At 40.6% G+C, this 17,867-nt stretch overlaps 1 protein-coding gene across 2 annotated transcripts in view; it reads left to right on the plus strand.

The window, feature by feature from the left end:
- Positions 1–17,867, plus strand: part of ITSN1 (intersectin 1) — a 247,032-nt gene that overhangs the window by 111,399 nt on the left and 117,766 nt on the right. For both annotated transcript variants that reach the window (XM_017883938.1, XM_017883937.1), the window contains exons 8-11: positions 2,994–3,094; positions 9,141–9,204; positions 13,327–13,464; positions 15,167–15,282. In XM_017883938.1, coding sequence (XP_017739427.1) covers positions 2,994–3,094; positions 9,141–9,204; positions 13,327–13,464; positions 15,167–15,282 — 419 coding nt within the window. The remainder of the gene's footprint in view (positions 1–2,993; positions 3,095–9,140; positions 9,205–13,326; positions 13,465–15,166; positions 15,283–17,867) is intronic.

Consider the following 17,867-nt stretch of genomic DNA (forward strand, 5'->3'; position numbering starts at 1 on the left):
AGATAATCTTATGGAGTTTATATGGGTAGTTAGTAAAATCCTATTAAAGACCATTTATTATGAAATAAATTATCCAGATTGTGGACAATTCACATTAATCAAATGTGTGGCTCAATTATTGCTTATGTTTTGGTCAACCTTGGTTTCAATTATTACCTTTCATATTTTTATTTTATTTCACTCATATGTTTTACCCTTGCATACTGCTACACTAAGATGAGAAATTAAGTCTCTTTTAAGCCATCTCAAAACTTGGGCCGGGTGTGGTGGCTCATGCCTGTAATCCCAGCACTCTGAGAGGCTGAGGCAGGAGGATCACTTGAGCCCATGAGTTTGAGACCAGCTTGAGCAGCATGCGGAGACCTTGTTAATACAAACATTTTAAAATTAGATGGGAGGATGGCTGGAGCCAGGAAGATTGACGCTGCAGTAAGCTGTGATCGTGCCACTGCGCTCTTGCCTGGGTGACGGTGGAGCAAGACCCTAACCCTGCCTTAAAAAAAAAGAAAAGCCTTTGGAAGTCATCCTGTCTTGTGTCATCCTCACTGGAAATTGTTAAGTGAATCAAGTCATTTTCCCACTTTCAAGAGAAAAGCATGTTGAATATAATTCAGTGATGCCTTCATTACTTTTAAAAATGATTTAAAGAAAATCCATAAACTGAAAAGCACTATGCCAAAAGCTTTATATACATTAACTCATTCTTCCCCATGAGATGATTCTGTTACTGTCTGTTATAGATGAGGGACAAGCTCAGAGACATTATATAACTCGTTCAACAGAACATAACTCGGAAGTGACAGAGCCGAGTCAAACTGAGTTATGTCTGATTTTAAGGCGTGTGTTCTTAACTATGCAAGTTTTCTCTAAAAAACTTCATTTAATTGTAGGATACAGGTATTTATTTGTGTTCCATTTAATTGAGGTTTTACTCTTAAGATGCTTGAATATGTATTGGGCATCTACTTTGCCAGGCGGTACATCATTAATCCTATTCAACCCCACAACTACTTACGCAGTAGATGTCTCAAGATCGTGAATGAGGAAGCACACCCAGAGAAGCTCTAGTCCTCACCCATAGTCCTCACCCATAGTTTACAGCTTAGTGCATGGTGGACCTGAGATTTAAACCTGTATCATCTTATACTAAGTTCCTTTTTAAAAAAAAATTCTCCTGGGCTGGGCGCGGTGGCTCACGCCTGTAATCCCAGCACTTTGGGACGCCGAGGTGGGCAGATCATGAGGTCAGGAGTTTGAAACCAGCCTGGCCAACATGGTGAAACCCCATCTCTACTAAAAATACAAAAATTAGCTGGATGTGGTGGTGGGTGCCTGTAATCCCAGCTACTTGGGAGGCTAAGGCAGGAGAATTGCTTGAACCCAGGAGGTGGAGGTTGCAGTGAGCTGAGATGGCGGCATTGCACTCCATCCTGGGCGACACGGCCAGATTCTTTCTTAAAAAATAAATAAATAAATAAAATTATCCTTTACCATGCTGAAGTTTTGAGTTTTATTATGACTTTGTAGAAGCGATTTTGAAACCTGCCTTATTGATTTGTGAAATTAGAATGAATAAACTATCAGTATTAGCAAACATTAGTGCTATTAAAACAACTTTTTTTTAATATTAGTTGTCACCTTGTTAATAACTTAAATTTCTAGCCAATTTTTGCAATGCAGTATTGAACTTTTGGGTACATCTTAATGAGTTTTTAGTCAATTTAAATTCTCAGGAATTTGGCAGAAAACTCTGATGTGATAAGTGTAATCTGGGACAACTTCTGTGTGTAACACCCAACATTCCTGGCATGTAGGAACTAGATAGTTAGCTTCTTGACAAATAGGCAGGAGTTGGAATCAGCAAAATACTAGTTAGTTTAACATGAGAAAGTTGATGCTGAAGTACCTACAGCAGAGTAGATTGTGGTAAGTGTTTTTTATTAAGAAATTCATAAAAATTGAAAAAGGTGAATTCATGTAAGTACTTCTCCAGTGTTTGGGAGCTATTTCCTATACTTGAACTGTGTATAATAGGTATAAATGCATAGGTAACACATGGAAATGATGATTAAAAAGTTCAATATTTCAGTAAGATTTTGCTTTTACATGTTTGAAATAGATTTCTTTGTTGAAATGAAATTGCAAACAGAGCATTAGTTATAATCTGTCCTGGAAGGGGAATGCCATTTTTACTGTCTGAGCTCAGCCATTGGGTTTGGTTTAGATGTTGAAGCTTAACAGGCCATTGGTACCAGTGTGATATTTGTGTGGACAGTGGCATCTGAGGGACTAATCACTAAGGAAGTGTAGACCCAGCCGAACTACTGGCAGGTGTGTCCTTGGGCCAAGTCAGGATTGTGGCATGTTGTCAAGGAGAGATCAGTATTGGATTGTAGTCAAGGAAGTGAAGCTGTCTCCATTCCACTCTGCTTATATGTCATGACCCTGGAAATGTTCTGTTCTCTCTCTCTGGGAAACTGTACAATGGGTCTGGATTTAAACTTACAGAATGGAGTAATTTCACTTCATTAAGAAATGGGTCCTGTATATTCGTGTATAAAAAGTTAAAACATTTTTGGAGAATTAGTACCTTTAAAGGCAGTTACTGGTTTGCTTTTAGCATTGCTTTTTAACCAAAAATGAAGTGTTTTCGAAATTAGAATAGCCTGGATATTACTATATTACCTCAGTTACAAGAGGTTTTTCATACTTTTGTAGAACCTTTAAATTATTAAATTATATATACAACTTGAAACAACCACTCGGTCTATTGTGTTTATCCATGATTCTGGAAAAATAATTATTTTGAGGGAAATGTTTGTGATCTTAAAAATGGGAAATACCATGGCAGAAAAAAAATAGTGATAATAAAATGAATAAAATATGAAAGTTAGATATGATTATCTAGAGAAGTTCTTAGTTTACTGTCATTGAGGAACTTTACCAGGCTGTTCCTTACGGATAATCCTCTTTCCTGTTTCTTTTCCCCACAGTGTCCCACCAGTGGCAGAATGGGCTGTTCCTCAGTCATCAAGACTGAAATACAGGCAGTTATTCAATAGTCATGACAAAACTATGAGTGGACACTTAACAGGTATTTACAAATAAAAATTAGTGAAATATGATCTTTGTTTTCAACGCAAACTGTCTCTAGATATTGGGTCATGGATGTTTTCCAAATGTCTGTGTGCTTATTTCTTAGCCGTGTTTTCATTGTCTCTGTTATCTCGTGTTCTTATCCACTGATAACTCTTTATGTAGTTATATCATTCTCTCATGCCCCATTGCTTCGTGGTAAAATGGAACATAGACCAGGGAGACTCCTGTACACTGCAAGCCACTGATATGCAAATCAAGGCACTAGCAAAGAAACACTTCTTTGAACAAAAACTAGCTTCAGCTTCTGAAGTCCAGCTTTGAACTTGATGAACTTGAAGCTGTGTCTGTTCACTAGGTTAGAGTTGGAGGCAGCAGGCAGGGTGAAAGCAGGGAGTTGGGAGCATGGCTCTGTCACTGCCCAGATAGGGCTCACCACTTTGGATATTTCTTTGTCTATTAATATAAAAGGCCAGAGTTAACTTAGATGATCTCAATGGATTTTTTTAAAAGAAGAATGATTCTGTTATCTACATCAGAAGGATAGACAGGAATTTTAACATACCGTTCAAAATTTTTCTCATGAAGGGTTAAATACTTGTTAGAAAGTTGTAAAGAAGGCTGGGCGCCGTGGCTCATGCCTATAATCCCAGTCTCAGCACTTCGGGAGGCCAAGGCGAGTGGATCACCTGAGGTCAGGAGTTTGAGACCAGCCTGGCCAACATGGTCTCTACTAAAAATACAAAAATTAGCTGGGCGTAGTGCTGGGCACCTCTAATCCCAGCTACTGAGGCAGGACACTTGCTTGAACCCAGGAGGCAGAGGTTGCTGTGACCCAAGATCCCTCCTTATCCATAAGGAATAGCCTGGTAAAGTTCCTCAATGATAGTAAACTAAGAACTTCTCTAGATAATCATATCTAACTTTCATATTTTATTCATTTTATTATCACTATTTTTTTTTTTTTTTGCCATGGGTATTTCCCATTTTTAAGATCATAAACATTTCCCTCAAAATAATTATTTTTCCAGAATCATGGATAAACACAATAGACCGAGTGGCTGTTTCAAGTTGTATATATACTTTAATAATTTAAAATTAGCCCGGCTAATTTTATATTTTTAGTAGAAACATGGTTTCACCATGTTGCTCAGGCAGGTCTCAAACTTCTGACCTCAGGTGATCTACCCACCTCAGCCCCCCAAAGTGGTGGTACATGTCTGTAATCCCAGCTACTTGGGAGACTAAGGCAGGAGACTCACTTGAACCCAGGAGGTGGAGATTGCAGTGGGCTGAGATCGTACCATTGCACTCCGGGCTGGGCAACAAGAGTGAAGCTCCAACTCAAAAAGAAAAAAAGCAGAGCCTGCATAAGCTAGGCTGGGATTATGGGCATGAGCCACTGCACCCAGCCCACTGAAGGTATATTTAATAGCATTTTTTTTTTTTTGAGGCGGAGTCTTGCTCCGTCACCCGGGCTGGAGTACTGTGGCCGGATCTCAGCTCACTGCAAGCTCTGCCTCCCGGGTTCACACCATTCTCCTGCCTCAGTCTCCCGAGTAGCTGGGAGTACAGGCGCCCGTCACCTCGCCCGGCTAGTTTTTTGTATTTTTTAGTAGAGACGGGGTTTCACCGTGTTAGCCAGGATAGTCTCGATCTCCTGACCTCATGATCCACCCGTCTCGGCCTCCCAAAGTGCTGGGATTACAGGCTTGAGCCACCGCGCCCGGCCTAATAGCATATTTTTAAGTACTGTTTTACATGGTTGTTTGACACCAGTTCTCCATACAAACCCAGAACTACATTGCCAATTAATCCAAAAATATTTCTTGAAAACGTTATTGGCGTTTGCTGTGAGTTGATTAAAATAGTATTCAATTGAGACATTGAGAAATTCTCTCTTTCTTGGTAGGATTTGTGTTTTATGAATGAAATGCAGTATCTACATTCCAAATATAATGACCCAGGCACTTGAACATTTAGAACTTTTAAATATCTGAGGCAGAAGGTAAAATTTGAAATATACTGGAAAGAAGGCAGATTTTGATATTGTTTATCTGCATACTTATTGCTACTTTTATCCAGCAAGAATTTAAGGTGGGAATTTTACTTTTGAACCAGACCTTTGTATAGTCATGTCAAGTAGAATAATTTATTACAGTAAATTTTAAAATGGGAATAATAGAAATTTAATTTGTTTAAAATTTTTCTTTAGAGGTGGGATCTTGCTTTGTTGTCCAGGCTGATTTTGAACTCCTGACCTCAAGCAATCCTACCACCTTGTCCTCCCAAAGTGCTGGGATTACAGGCGCCCAGGCTGGAGTACAGTGACATGATCACAGTTCACTGCTGCCTTGATTTCCGAGGCTCGGGATCCTCCCACCTCAGCCCCCCAGTAGCTGGGACTTCAGGCATGCGCCACCATGCCCAGCTAATTTTTTGTACTTTTTGTAGAAACTGGGTTTTGCCATGTTCCCCAGGCTGGTCTCAAACTCCTGAGCTTAAGTGATCTGCCTATCTCTGCCTCCCAAAGTGGTGGGATTATAGGCGTGAGCCACAGTGCCTGACTTTAGCAGTGGCGCTATTTACCCCACTGATTACCTGGGTTGATTTAGCTAATACGTCCTGTTGGACACCATGTTCTTCCTTCACAGCTTGATGTGTATACTGTTGCATGCCCTTAAAAGAGACAGCCTTATAAAATAGAGAGGGATCATTCTTTAATTAAGGTTATGTAAGAAGCTCTAGAACTCTGGTATTCCCGTTACTACTAGCCCCTCTTCTCAAAGAGGTATTTTATTGTTGCATTCTGAAACAATGAATATGCTATTTGGTAATTCATCTGTTAATCAGAAAAGCTAAAGTCTTAGTCATTATTTCAAATAAAGCTCATTTCACGTAGTTACTCTCTCCTTTCTAGCCATACTTCTCTGCCCAAACACGGATGCCAGAAGTGGAGTTTGTGTGCTTGGGATTTCTGGTTTTATTCCTATATTTCCTTATAAGCCAATACTCCAAAACAGATATCCCTTTATGTACCTAGGTTTCAACAGAAGAGTTCTGTGCACTCAAAGCTCAACTGTGTTGTCCAAATGTACTTAGCTGCTATCTTAGCTGTTGCTGATCTATTTTTAATGTTCTGCAATATCAATTTAGGACATATATAGACAAATAGTAGAATTACAAGAGATAATTGTGATCTTCTAGTGTGGGGATCAGCAAACATTTTCTGTAAAGAATAGCACAATATTAGGCTCATAGGTCATATGTTCTCTGCTGCAACTACTTAACTTTGCCATTGTAGCATGACAGCAGCCATATGTCATGCTTAAATCAGTGGATATGGCTGTTTTAATAAAGCTTTGCTTAGGAAAACAGGCTGTGGGCCAGATCTGGCCTAAGGGCTATGCTTTACCAATCTCTGTTATAGATTATTTTCCTCATTTCACGGATGGAAGAACTTCATTTTAGAGTTAAAGTAGTTTTGTTAATGCCACATGCCATTAGGGAGTCAGGACTAGAATCCAAGTCTCCTGATATCCAGGTTTAGAGCTAGTAGTTCTTCACATTTATCGTTAGGCTTTTTATGTGTAATAGATAAAATATTTAACTTCCTTTTATATCGTTCCAGAGTAAGGGCTATTGTTACAAGTGTAAATTAAATCATCCACTAAAGTTTTGTTAATTGCACTTTGTTACCAACATTCTAGATGCAGTGTTACAGACTAAAGAAAGTGATGCCTGAACTTTGCTTATTCCATTGTACCAGAGTCCTTTAGAATCTTCACGTGAATTCAGTAGATTTTTTATTCTTAGATGCTCCCAAAAGACACACATGCTCATGTACGCACACATACCCAGCAGGAGTGTGTTCATATATTCACCAAAAGTTAGAATGCTCACTATTAATAGTAGCCCTAATTGAAAACTACCTGAATGCCTATCAATAGTAGAATGGACAGGCCGGGCACAGTGGCTCATACCTGGAATCCCAGCACTTTGGGAGGCCAAGGCGGGCGGATCACTTGAGGTCAGGAGTTTGAGACCAGCTTGGCCAACATGGGGAAACCTCATCTCTATTTAAAAAAAAATACAAAATTAGCCAGGCGTGGTGGCGCATGCCTGTAGTCCCAGCTACTCAGGAGGCTGAGGGCAGGAGAATCACTTGAACCCAGGTAGTGGAGGTTGCAGGGAGCCAAGATGGCACCACTGCACTCCAGCCTGGGTGACAGAGTGAGACTCCATCTCAAAAAAAGAAAACAGTAGAATGGACAATAAATTGGGATATAATGACACAATGATACACTACGTAGCAGTGAGGATTAATGTTCTACAACTCTGAGCAAAATAAGCCAGGTGGAACAGCGGACAAACTGTGGGTAGAAGTTAGGCTACCTTGGTGGTAGGTGATACTAAAAGAGAGGCAAAGAGGGGCATCTGGGGTACAGTTATACTCTCTTTCATGACCTCCATAGTGTTTGAGTATTTTCACTTTGGAAAATTAATTCAGCTGTGTACATGTGCATGTGTATATATCCACATGTATCCATATGTGTGCTTTTCTGTGAGGATTTTATATGTAAATAAAAGTTGAACTATTGTGAGTAATGTTACCTGCCATTAGAGCACCTTTCGTGTGCTAATGTGATGCTAAGCTCACTGCCCCAATGGGTCATAGACCGGTTTATCTGAAATGAGCAAACTAGGGTCCAGACTACCTCTCCCAGTCACTCAGCAAAGTCTTGACTAAGCCAGGATTAGAGCCTAAGCTCCTTGGTTCCCTGACCTCTACTGCTGGCCATGCAAAAACACATCCAGTTTTGTGGGTTTTGAGGAGGTGACGCTTGAAGAATGAAATAATAGCAAAAAGCAAAAGCATATGCACCAGAATCTTCCCAAAAAAATTGCCACAGCCTTCCATTCCTCTGTCCATCAGTCTTCCTGGGACCACACCTTGAGAGGCAGTGCTGGAAAGGAAGACACATTTATTTCTCCCTCCCTGACCCTAGTTTATTTAAACAGAGTCTCCCACTGTGCTTTTGTCTGATGTCTAAGGCCACTTTCATACCAGAAGTGAAGATGTGTATGATTATTTTAAGAAATGAGAGCTCATTTTGAGAGAAGAGTTGAAATTCCAGGAATTCTTCTTTTTTGTTTTTCGTTTTTTGTTTCTCTTGGCTAACATAGAAAATGTGTTTTGTTTGATTTTTTTAATTGAGACAGTGTCTCACTCTGTTGCCCAGGATGGAATGCAGTGGTGTAATCTTGGCTCACTGCAGCCTCTGCCTCTGGGGCTCAAGTGATCCTCCTACTTCAGCCTCCCGAGAAACTGCGACCACAGGCTCATGCCACCACACCCAGCTAATTTTTTGCACTTTTGGTGGAGATGGGGTTTTGCCATCTGGTCTCGAACTCCTGAGCGCAAGCCATCTGCCTGCCTCAGCCTCCCAAAATGCTGGGATTACAGGCGTGAGCGACCACGTCAGGCTGGAAATGTGTTTTAATACTGGCTGTCAGCCCTTCCTGCAACTTTTTTTTTTTTCTTTTTAAGTCTGTTTAGTGAAACAGTTTCCCGGAGATCTCTCCAAGGTCCCTTCCTCCTCTAAGATTCTCCGAAATTTCCCTGAATTTACCTGAGGTTGAGCAGGGTGGAGGCAGCAGGTGGTAGCAGTTGCAAAAGATGTTAAACTTGAAGAGAATAAGTTTCAACTTTGTAAATAAAGCCCGGTACAAATAAAGATGGTCATGTGGACAAAAGGTCAGGTTATATTTTGAAACTCTAAATCTTTCACATGGTCATTCTTTATCAAACATCCATTTAACAAAAATTTATTATGTGTCAGATGCTGTGCTCTGTGTTTCTCCCGTTTTTCATTGGGGTTTAATTTCCTTTTTACAAAGCCCCTGCAGTCGTAGCAAATGTTATTTAAAGCATTGTGATTGCATGAGGTCATGGAGTAGTCCATATACACAGAACCCTGGTCCTTCTGTACAGTGAGTATTTGCTGGCTCATCTGTATGTCCTTTCCCCGGTTCCTGTTTAGGTCCCCAAGCAAGAACTATTCTTATGCAATCAAGTTTACCACAGGCGCAGCTGGCTTCAATATGGTAAGGAATGAAAAGTTCTTTGGTTTGGATAAAGTAGAAACTTGCTTAGATTGGTGTGGCCTCATGGGTTTTAGATTAATACCGCTTTTTTGTGGGGGAATATGTAGAATTTGTTTAATTTCAATGAGTTGTAATGATTGCCTCTTTTTTAATACTATTTCCTGTCTCGATTTTGAAAAACACAAAAGCAGCCGGGCATGGTGGCTCACGCCTGTAATCCCAGCATTTTGGAAGGCTGAGGCGGGCAGATCATGGGGTCAGGAGATCGAGACCATCCTGGCTAACATGGTGAAGCCCCACCTCTACTAAAAATGCAAAAAAATTAGCCAGGTGTGGTGGCGGGGCCTGTAGTCCCAGCTACTCGGGAGGCTGAGGCAGGAGAATGGCATGAACCTGGAAGGCGGAGCTTGCAGTGAGCTGAGATTGTGCCACTGCACTCCAGCCTGGGCGACAGAGTGAGACTCCGTCTCAAAAAAAAAAAGCAGATTAATGCAATAAGTTCTCAAGAAGTGATAATACAACTTAACAGTTCTCAACTCGTGACCAATCTTGGCTCTCCCTTTCTTTTTTTGAGACGGAGTTTCACTCTTGTTGCCCAGGCTGGAGTGCAGTGGCGTGATACTGGCTCACTGCAACCTCTGCCTCCCGAGTTCAAGCAATTCTCCTGCCTCAGCTCCCGAGTAGCTGGGATTACAGGCATGCACCACCGCGCCCGGCTAATTTTGTATTTTTAGTATAGACCGGGTTTCTCCATGTTGGTCAGGCTGGTCTTGAACTCCCAGCCTCAGGTGATCCACCCACCTCAGCCTCCCAAAGTGCTGGGACTATAGGCGTGAGCCACTGCGCCCAGCCTCTTTGATTATTTTAAGCCAAATCTTAGTTATTATATAATTTCTACTGCAAATATTTTAGCTCATATCTTCAAAAGAGAAGGATTTTCCTTTTTTAATTTATTATTATTATTATTTTTGAGATGGAGTTTCACTCTTTCATCCAGACTGGAGTGCAGTGGTGCCATCTTGGCTCACTGCAACCTCCATCTTCCAGGTTCAACCTATTCTCCTTCCTCAGCCTCCTTAGTAGCTGGGATTACAGGCATGAACCCCCACGCTTGCCTAATTTTTCTATTTTTAGTAGAGATGAGGTTTTGCCATGGTGGCCAGGTTGGTCTTGAACTCCTGACCTCAGGTGATCTGTCCACCTTATCCTCCCAAAATGCTGAGATTACAGGGTGAGCCACTGCGCCCGACCGATTTTCTTTTTAGCATAGTCCTAATACCAATAGCTGACCTAAATTTTTTAGTAGTCATCCTTATCATTCATCAGGTAGTGTTCAAATTCCGTAGATTGCCTCAAAATGGTTTTATAGTTTATTTGTTCAAATCAGGACTGAAATAAGCCTATATTTTGCAATACTTGATTGTTCCATCTTGTATGTCTCCTTTAATCTATAAATTTCCCCTTGTCTTGTTCTCTGCTTCTTTTCTCAAGTCCCCCAGGCCACCCCCCAACCAAAAAAACAAACAAACAAGCAAACTCTGTTAAAAACAAACCAGATCATTTGTCCTATAGTTTCTTAATGGCTTAACTTTTGAAGATTGCATCACTGTGGGATTGTCTAATTTGTTTCTGTATTTCCTGTAAATTGGTAATTAGATATAGAGCAAAGTTTCTCAACCCCAGCATTATTGACATTTTGGGCCCGATAAATCTTCGCTATGGGGGGATGTCCTGTATAGTGTAGGATGTTCAGTAGCATCTCTGGCCACTACTCACTAGATGCTAGATGCCAGTAGCATGAGCTCCACACCCAGCATGACAATCAGAAATGTCTCCAGACTTTGATAGATGTGCCTTGGGGTACAAAATCATCCCTGGTTGAGAAGTGCGGATCAGATTTGATTTTTTGTTTTGTTGTTTTGTTTTGATAAGACTATGCCAGAGAGGTCTCTGTGTACTTTCCTCAGAGGCACATAATGTCTCTATTGTGTAATGATTTTGAGTAGCTATCGATGAGCATTGCCTAGGTCCTACAGGCTTCCTTAAATTTAAATGTTAACTAGAATAGTTTCTTAAGAAGTGTGCGTGTTATAGCTATATGTTGGTGATTATCCCTGGAAAATAAACCTTGTCTACAAAGCTCACTGCAAAGTTCATGATTCTCTTGCAGGCCACGTTGATATGGTTGTTCCACAAATGATCAAGCTCTAATGCAGCTCCCTTTGCCCTTCTCTTCCCTTCTGTTTTGTATGAAAGAGCTTGCCTTTGGCAGTAGACTAGACCAGTCAGTATACATCTTATATCTTTGACACACCCAGACCTCTTTAAATCTGGGTATTGAACAGTATCCTAGGACCCCCTGAAATACAAACTTAAGATCTAACATTAGTGGAGGTTGGTTGACTATTTATTAGATTGTTCTCATGATACCAGATTATATTGAAATGTTTATTTTAAATTTCTCGTGTATAACTTTTCCGATTTGAGAAAAACACTTGAGGCTTCTCCTGTTAGAATGTTATATTCTGCTACTACACACTAAAAAAGATATTTTATTTAAATGCTTATAATCATAATTTAGGCAAGTGTGATGTAAAAACAAGTAAGAATTTCAACCACCTTCTAACTGGTTTATGTAGGACTGGCTAATGGTGAGACACAAAAAGGAACAGAGAATAAGAAGGAGCGGGCAGGAGTTTCATTTTATTTCAATTGCATTTCTTTTTAAAACTGGGTGTCTTGCATATGGGAAGGGCAAAACTAGAGGAACAGAAAAGAGATCAGCAGTTGCCAGGGGCTGGGGGCAAAGGAGGGAGTTGCTACAAAGAGACATAGAATTTTAGGCTAAACTGACAGTATTCTGTATGTTGTGGTTCATATTTGTCAAAACTCTCAGACTTATACTCTAGAAGGTGTGCATGCTACTTTATGGAAATTATAACAATAAAAAAAAAGTTTTTAGCACCTAAAGAAATTTCAGAATTAAGAAGGTTTCTTAATTTTTGGCATTGGCAAAGCCAGTTTACCATTGCATTTGTCCTGTTGACATTCTAATGAACGGATGTGTTGTCATGTGTCTTCTTTTGACTGTCCAGAAATTGTTAAGTAAAATCACATTCTTGGACTTGCTAGGAAAATGTTTTCTGTAATTAGCTGCTTGGGCAAGTTCATTATGAAGAATGATGGAGTCATTATGAAGAATGATGGAGATTGAATCCTGAGATTGAGGAAGAGGAAACACTTTGACTCTGTGGCTGGAGTTCATAAAGATCCACCCTGCGGGCCTACATTAAGGGGTGGCCAGCTACGCCCAGTGGGCCGAATCTGGCCTGCATCTGTTTTTGTGAAGAAAATTTTTATTGTACAAACAGCCATGCCCATTCATTTATGTATTGTGTATGGCTACTTTCCTGCCAAAATGACAATTCAGTAGGATAGGGATTGTATGTCTTATAAACTATAAAATATTTACTACCTGACCCTTTACTGATAGTTTATCATTTCCTGGTCTACAGCAGAACATTTAATGATATAGAGCTGCGTGTGGTGGCTTATGCCTATTATCCCAGCGATTTGGTAGGCTCACTTGAGGCCAGGAGAGATCAAGACCAGCCTGGGCAACACAGTGAGACCCCCATCTTTACAAAATATTTTAAAAATTAGCTAGGCATGGTGGCGCACACCTTGTAATCTCACTATTTGGAAGGCTGAGGCAGGAGGATCACTTAAGCCCGGAAAGACTGTAGTAAACTATGATCATGACTGCAGTGAGGCTGCAGTGAGCTATGATCATGTCATTGCACATCCGCCTGGGTAACAGAGTGAGAGCTCATCTCTTTAAAAAGATACGTGGAATATGAGTGTGTTGTATTTTAAATATGCAAAGGTTGGGAAAGAGTATCATTATAATCATAGCGTTTGTTGAATGAGGAACACTGTCCCAACTACTTGTAATTTTATCTTTGCAACAGTATGAAGTAGATACCAATTTGACAAACTGAGGGACAAAGAGACTCAGTTGGCCTGTGGTCAATAAGAAAACAGAACTTCTAAATCACTCATGAATAATAAAAAGCATGAATTTTCATGAAACTGGATTACAGCGAACTTTTTGTTGAATAGGAATCTTTCTGACATTGATCAAGATGGAAAACTTACAGCAGAAGAATTTATCCTGGCAATGCACCTCATTGATGTAGCTATGTCTGGCCAACCACTGCCACCTGTCCTGCCTCCAGAATACATTCCACCTTCCTTTAGGTAAGGAACATTGATTGGCTCTGATCAGAAATTGTGTGTAGAGTATATGAATTCCAAACTTGGCTTTATTGACTTATGTGTCTTACCTAATTTCCATCCCTGACAAGGAAACTAAGTATTCGTGAATTCTAGAGACTCTTCTCTAGATCAATATTAATCTTGGGCCCGTTCTGTTCTTCAAAGTACTTGTAGTATATTAGTGAAACAATGAAGTAAAACATCAAAAGATTGTTGATTTTGTACCAACCTACGTCATCAATGCTTACCAGAAATTTTCACGACAGATGCCAGCAGCAAAAGAGAAACTGCATGGGCATATGCATAGAGAAGAAACCAAGGAGATCACACCTGTGAATTCCACACATTTCAGTGGTAACAAAAGCTGCTAGCAATATAGAAATTATAATCAGGAAGACAATTGAAGAAAATTACCCTGGACTGGAAGAAAGTCTCAGTAAAGATAGCAAGAGAGTCAGAGGTCCAGTGTTATGACTGGCATCCTCATTTACATTCATGCATGCATGCACACGCTGTCCAGGACAGCTCTGTCTTCTGGCTTCAAACATTAAAAACTGAATATGAGATCTTACAAATACAAAGGAGAATGAAAGAAAGATTAGGATTTCTGTCCTGAGTCCTCAAACTGCAGGAAGGACTGGGGCAAAATCCGCTTTAAATGAAGAGAAATAGAGCCATTACTGTCAGCACACACATGGTACAGGAGCAAGCTGAGGAAACTGTGACAATGTAGGAAGCAGCAGGTAGCTGAGGCACTTTGTGAAATCCCACAACTGCAACATTGGGCTGATAATAAATGCATGAAAAGGATTGGGAGACTGTTTAAACACAGCAAAGTTAAAAGTATAAAGTGGGCTGGGTGGCGCGGTGGCTCACGCCTGTAATCCCAGCACTTTGGGAGGCCGAGGCGGGTGGATCACTTCAGGTCAGGAGTTCGAGATCAGCCTGGCCAACATGGTGAAACCCTGTCTCCACTAAAAATACAAAAATTAGCCAGGCATGATGGCAGGCACCTGTAATCCCAGCTACTTGGGAGACTGAGGCAGGAGAATTGCTTGAACCCAGGACGCAGAGGTTGCAGTGAGCCGAGATTGCACCATTGCACTCCAGCCTGGGGGACAAGAGTGAGACTCCGTCTCAAAAAATAAAAATAAAAAATAAATAAATAAATAAATAAAAGTGTAAAGTGAAAGAAATTAGTAAACAAAGTGATTTGTTTTACGAACTGTAAAGTATAGACATTGCATGTGTTTCTTAGAGGGTGAAATGGAGAGACTGGAAAGGGAAGGGAGATGCTCCCAGTGAGTTGAGCTGCTGATCTTCCCTTGGAGGATTTTAAGGTCACTTGAGAGGGCAATGGAAATAGCAGCTCCCACTTAGTGCTCACCATGTCCCAGGCATTGTTCTTACCACTTTTTGATTATTAACTACTTTCATCCTTTGGGATCGTTTCAATTTTGGTGGTGGTTCTTAAACAAGCTTGGCACTCAGAGTCTGATGACATTCAAATATTCATTAAAAAACTCTTTGTAAATAGAGAAGACCAAATCTTTATCTTTTCCGTACTATAAATGAAATTTGCTCATGGTATGGTAAAATCTTTAAAAATTCTTCTTCATAACTTGTCCAACTCCACCCAGACAGCTCTGTCTGAATGTGTTTTTCTTTTTCCCCACAATTGCAGAAGAGTTCGATCTGGCAGTGGTATATCTGTGATAAGCTCAACATCTGTAGATCAGAGGCTACCAGAGGAACCAGTTTTAGAAGATGAACAACAACAATTAGAAAAGAAATTACCTGGTAAGGCAGCCTTTATATTGAGTTAAATCATTTAGATTAAACGAAATTAGAGATTTCCTATCTCTAAAACAAAGAGGTAAACATAAATTTAGTTTTGACATTTTGCCTTGTAACTTAACACACCTTAGTCAGAGATACTGTTACTTGTGGATTTGGGTCTGGATAGAGAAATAGGAATATTATGTACTCTGCTAATGCACTGTTGTTCTAACTTGTAGCTTGAAATCTGATTATAAACTGCTAAACAAAAATTATGTAAATGTTATCCATAGAATATACAGCACTAAAAATTGATGAGTATTAAGGTGATTGCTTAATACCACCAGTGCAGAAATAGAAAGTCAAATCATCTACTGTTATTTTCTCATGTTGTTATAAGAGAATTGGAAACTCCTTAATTGCAGGAACCTATTTTAAATTTAATGTGAACCTATTTTATTTTATTTTGTTTTTTGAGACAGAGTCTTACTCTGTCACCCAGGCTGGAGTGCAGTGGTGCAATCTAGGCTCACTGCAACCTTCGCCTCCCAGGTTCAAGTGATTCTCCTGCCTCACCCTCTGGAGTAGTTGGGACTACAGGCATGTGTGCTATGCCCGGCTAATTTTTGTGTTTCTAGTAGAGACAGGGTTTCACTATGTTGGCCAGGCTGATCTTGAACTCCTGACCTCAAGTGATCCACCTACCTCGGCCTCCCAAAGTGCTTTGATTACAGGCGTGAGTTCCTGCACCCGGCCTGAACCTATTTTAAATGGTCCTCATTTACAGTGATAAATCCATCATACTATTAAAATATTCTAAGGTGGCTATGAATTATTAATGGTGAGATGATAATGATACTAAGAAGCAAATGAAATTATGGAGTCTTTTATGATAAGTACTTTGTCGGTGTCATTTTGCTGCATTTAAGATGCTCAGCAGTTAATTGGTCTGGTCAGAACACTAGCTGTCCCAGTTTATTGTCTGAACTAAATTACCCTTTGTTCACTGATAAAATACTATTGGATATATTCTATGTGCAAGACTGCATGTTGAGCAAAGAATCTAAATGCTAATACATGGTTCATACTCTCCTGAAACTTTAAAATGTATTAGAGGATTTAAGATATCCATATAAGCAATCACTTAAGCAGTACGTGAGTGGGATAAATTCCTGGAAACTATTATAGATGCACAACAGACCTCACTTATGGTTGGTTGGTGTAGACTGGGGAAGATACGAGGAATTAAATGTCTGTGGAAGAGGTCACAAGTCTTCAAGATGAATAGGGTCACCCCAAGTGGAAGTGAGAATATTTCAGGTTTTGTTCACAATGAGAATCAAGTTTCAATGGCAGATAAGGACAGGAATGCTTGGAATGCAGAATTTTCTTTTCCGTTTTAGTAGACATTCATTTAAAATTTGAACAGGAAACGACATTATCAGAGATTTCATTTGTGCATTCATTCTTTCAACAGCCATTTATTGTATGCCTTCTACGTACTAGGAATATTGCCAGATGCTGGAATTAAAAAGATATATAGAGACTTGGAGAGTTTTTTAAATTGAGATGAGAGTCACATAATACAACATGTACAGTTCAGTGGCTGTCTTAGTCTGCTTGGGCTGCCATAACAAAATAGCATAGACGGGGCGGCTTGAACAGCAGGAATTTTCTCTCTCACCGTCCTGGAGGCTGGAAGTCCAGGATCACAGTGTGCAGGTTTGGTTCCCGGTGAGGGCCCTCTTCCCGGCATGCAGACAGCAGCCTTCACTTTTTTTTGCTCACATGGGATTTCCTTAATTCATGCATGCAGAGAGAGACAGCTCGCTCTCTCTCTCTCTCTTTTCTCTCTGTCCCTGCCTTTTTTTTTTTTTTTTTTTTTTTTTTTTTTGAGACGGTGTTTTACTCTTGTTGCCCAGGCTGGAGTGCAGTGGCGTAATCTCGGCTCGCTGCAACCTCCGCCTCCTGGGTTCAAGCAATTCTCCTGCCTCAACCTCCCAAAGTAGCTGGGATTACACTTATGCGACACCACACCAGCAGATTTTGTATTTTTAGTAGAGACGGGGTTTCACCATGTTGGTCAGGCTGGTCTGGTCTCGAGCTCCTCATTTCAGGTGATCTACCCGCCTCGGCCTCCCAAAGTGTTGGGATTACAGGTGTGAGCCACTGTGCACGGCCGTCCCCGTCTTTTTATAAGGAAATTCATTTATCATAAGGGCCCCACTCTTATAGCTAATTGTTTTTTTTTGTTTGTTTGTTTGTTTTTGAGACGGAGTTTCGCTCTTGTTTCCCAGGGTGGAGTGCAATGGTGTGATCTCAGCTCACCGCAACCTCTGCCTCCTGGATTCGAGCGATTCTCCTGCCTCAGCCTCCCAAGTAGGTGGGACTACAGGCATGCGCCACCACGCCTGGCTAATTTTTTATTTTTAGTAAAAACAGGGTTTTTCCATGTTGGTCAGGCTGGTCTGAAACACCTGACCTCTGGTGATCTGCCCGCTTCGGCCTCCCAAAGTGCTGGGATTACAGGCGTGAGCCACCACGCCTGGCCAGCTAATCTAATCTTAACCTTCCAGAGGCTCCATTTCCAAATAACACATTAGGGT

This window comes from Rhinopithecus bieti, unplaced genomic scaffold (genome assembly GCF_001698545.2).
Source record: "Rhinopithecus bieti isolate Rb0 unplaced genomic scaffold, ASM169854v2 scaffold_13207, whole genome shotgun sequence".
NCBI lineage: Eukaryota > Metazoa > Chordata > Mammalia > Primates > Cercopithecidae > Rhinopithecus > Rhinopithecus bieti.